The 2,500-nt window shown below is 51.1% G+C and overlaps 1 protein-coding gene across 1 annotated transcript in view; it reads right to left on the bottom strand.

Moving 5' to 3' along the window:
* LOC113820993 (mucin-22) overlaps nt 1–2,500 on the bottom strand; it is a 12,883-nt gene that overhangs the window by 6,066 nt on the left and 4,317 nt on the right. The window contains exon 3 of the mRNA XM_070121564.1: nt 2,273–2,500. This exon is cut by the window's right edge and continues 1,190 nt beyond it. Coding sequence (XP_069977665.1) covers nt 2,273–2,500 — 228 coding nt within the window. The remainder of the gene's footprint in view (nt 1–2,272) is intronic.

Here is a 2,500-nt window from a genome sequence, read left to right as displayed (position 1 = left end):
TGGCTTCTGCTGTTGTAGCAACAACGGTTGTGGCTTCTGCTGTTGTAGGAGCATCAGTTGTGGCTTCTGCTGTTGTAGGAGCATCGGTTGTGGCTTCTGCTGTTGTAGGAGCATCGGTTGTGGCTTCTGCTGTTGTAGGAGCATCGGTTGTGGCTTCTGCTGTTGTAGGAGCATCGGTTGTGGCTTCTGCTGTTGTAGGAGCATCGGTTGTGGCTTCTGCTGTTGTAGGAGCATCAGTTGTGGCTTCTGCTGTTGTAGGAGCATCAGTTGTGGCTTCTGCTGTTGTAGGAGCATCAGTTGTGGCTTCTGCTGTTGTAGGAGCATCAGTTGTGGATTCTGCTGTTGTAGGAGCATCGGTTGTGGCTTCTGCTGTTGTAGGAGCATCAGTTGTGGCTTCTGCTGTTGTAGGAGCATCAGTTGTGGCTTCTGCTGTTGTAGGAGCATCGGTTGTGGCTTCTGCTGTTGTAGGAGCATCAGTTGTGGCTTCTGCTGTTGTAGGAGCATCAGTTGTGGCTTCTGCTGTTGTAGGAGCATCAGTTGTGGCTTCTGCTGTTGTAGGAGCATCAGTTGTGGCTTCTGCTGTTGTAGGAGCATCAGTTGTGGCTTCTGCTGTTGTAGGAGCATCAGTTGTGGCTTCTGCTGTTGTAGGAGCATCGGTTGTGGCTTCTGCTGTTGTAGGAGCATCAGTTGTGGCTTCTGCTGTTGAAGCAGCATCAGTTGTGGCTTCTGCTGTTGTAGGAGCATCGGTTGTGGCTTCTGCTGTTGTAGGAGCATCGGTTGTGGCTTCTGCTGTTGTAGGAGCATCAGTTGTGGCTTCTGCTGTTGAAGCAGCATCAGTTGTGGCTTCTGCTGTTGTAGGAGCATCGGTTGTGGCTTCTGCTGTTGTAGGAGCATCGGTTGTGGCTTCTGCTGTTGTAGGAGCATCGGTTGTGGCTTCTGCTGTTGTAGGAGCATCAGTTGTGGCTTCTGCTGTTGTAGGAGCATCAGTTGTGGCTTCTGCTGTTGTAGGAGCATCAGTTGTGGCTTCTGCTGTTGTAGGAGCATCGGTTGTGGCTTCTGCTGTTGTAGGAGCATCAGTTGTGGCTTCTGCTGTTGTAGGAGCATCAGTTGTGGCTTCTGCTGTTGTAGGAGCATCGGTTGTGGCTTCTGCTGTTGTAGGAGCATCAGTTGTGGCTTCTGCTGTTGAAGCAGCATCAGTTGTGGCTTCTGCTGTTGTAGGAGCATCGGTTGTGGCTTCTGCTGTTGTAGGAGCATCGGTTGTGGCTTCTGCTGTTGTAGGAGCATCAGTTGTGGCTTCTGCTGTTGAAGCAGCATCAGTTGTGGCTTCTGCTGTTGTAGGAGCATCGGTTGTGGCTTCTGGTGTTGTAGGAGCATCGGTTGTGGCTTCTGCTGTTGTAGGAGCATCAGTTGTGGCTTCTGCTGTTGTAGGAGCATCAGTTGTGGCTTCTGCTGTTGTAGGAGCATCGGTTGTGGCTTCTGCTGTTGTAGCAAAAACGGTTGTGGCTTCTGCTGTTGTAGCAACAACGGTTGTGGCTTCTGCTGTTGTAGGAGCATCAGTTGTGTCTTCTGCTGTTGTAGGAGCATCGGTTGTGGCTTCTGCTGTTGTAGGAGCATCAGTTGTGGCTTCTGCTGTTGTAGCAACAACGGTTGTGGCTTCTGCTGTTGTAGCAACAACGGTTGTGGCTTCTGCTGTTGTAGGAGCATCAGTTGTGGCTTCTGCTGTTGTAGGAGCATCGGTTGTGGCTTCTGCTGTTGTAGGAGCATCGGTTGTGGCTTCTGCTGTTGTAGGAGCATCGGTTGTGGCTTCTGCTGTTGTAGGAGCATCGGTTGTGGCTTCTGCTGTTGTAGGAGCATCGGTTGTGGCTTCTGCTGTTGTAGGAGCATCGGTTGTGGCTTCTGCTGTTGTAGGAGCATCAGTTGTGGCTTCTGCTGTTGTAGGAGCATCAGTTGTGGCTTCTGCTGTTGTAGGAGCATCAGTTGTGGATTCTGCTGTTGTAGGAGCATCGGTTGTGGCTTCTGCTGTTGTAGGAGCATCAGTTGTGGATTCTGCTGTTGTAGGAGCATCAGTTGTGGCTTCTGCTGTTGTAGGAGCATCGGTTGTGGCTTCTGCTGTTGTAGGAGCATCAGTTGTGGCTTCTGCTGTTGTAGGAGCATCAGTTGTGGCTTCTGCTGTTGTAGGAGCATCAGTTGTGGCTTCTGCTGTTGTAGGAGCATCAGTTGTGGCTTCTGCTGTTGTAGGAGCATCAGTTGTGGCTTCTGCTGTTGTAGGAGCATCAGTTGTGGCTTCTGCTGTTGTAGGAGCATCGGTTGTGGCTTCTGCTGTTGTAGGAGCATCAGTTGTGGCTTCTGCTGTTGAAGCAGCATCAGTTGTGGCTTCTGCTGTTGTAGGAGCATCGGTTGTGGCTTCTGCTGTTGTAGGAGCATCGGTTGTGGCTTCTGCTGTTGTAGGAGCATCAGTTGTGGCTTCTGCTGTTGAAGCAGCATCAGTTGTGGCTTCTGC

This window comes from Penaeus vannamei, chromosome 5 (assembly GCF_042767895.1).
Source record: "Penaeus vannamei isolate JL-2024 chromosome 5, ASM4276789v1, whole genome shotgun sequence".
Lineage (NCBI taxonomy): Eukaryota > Metazoa > Arthropoda > Malacostraca > Decapoda > Penaeidae > Penaeus > Penaeus vannamei.
The sequence above is the reverse complement of the archived record's forward strand: the minus strand, read 5'-3'. Positions and strand labels throughout refer to the sequence as shown.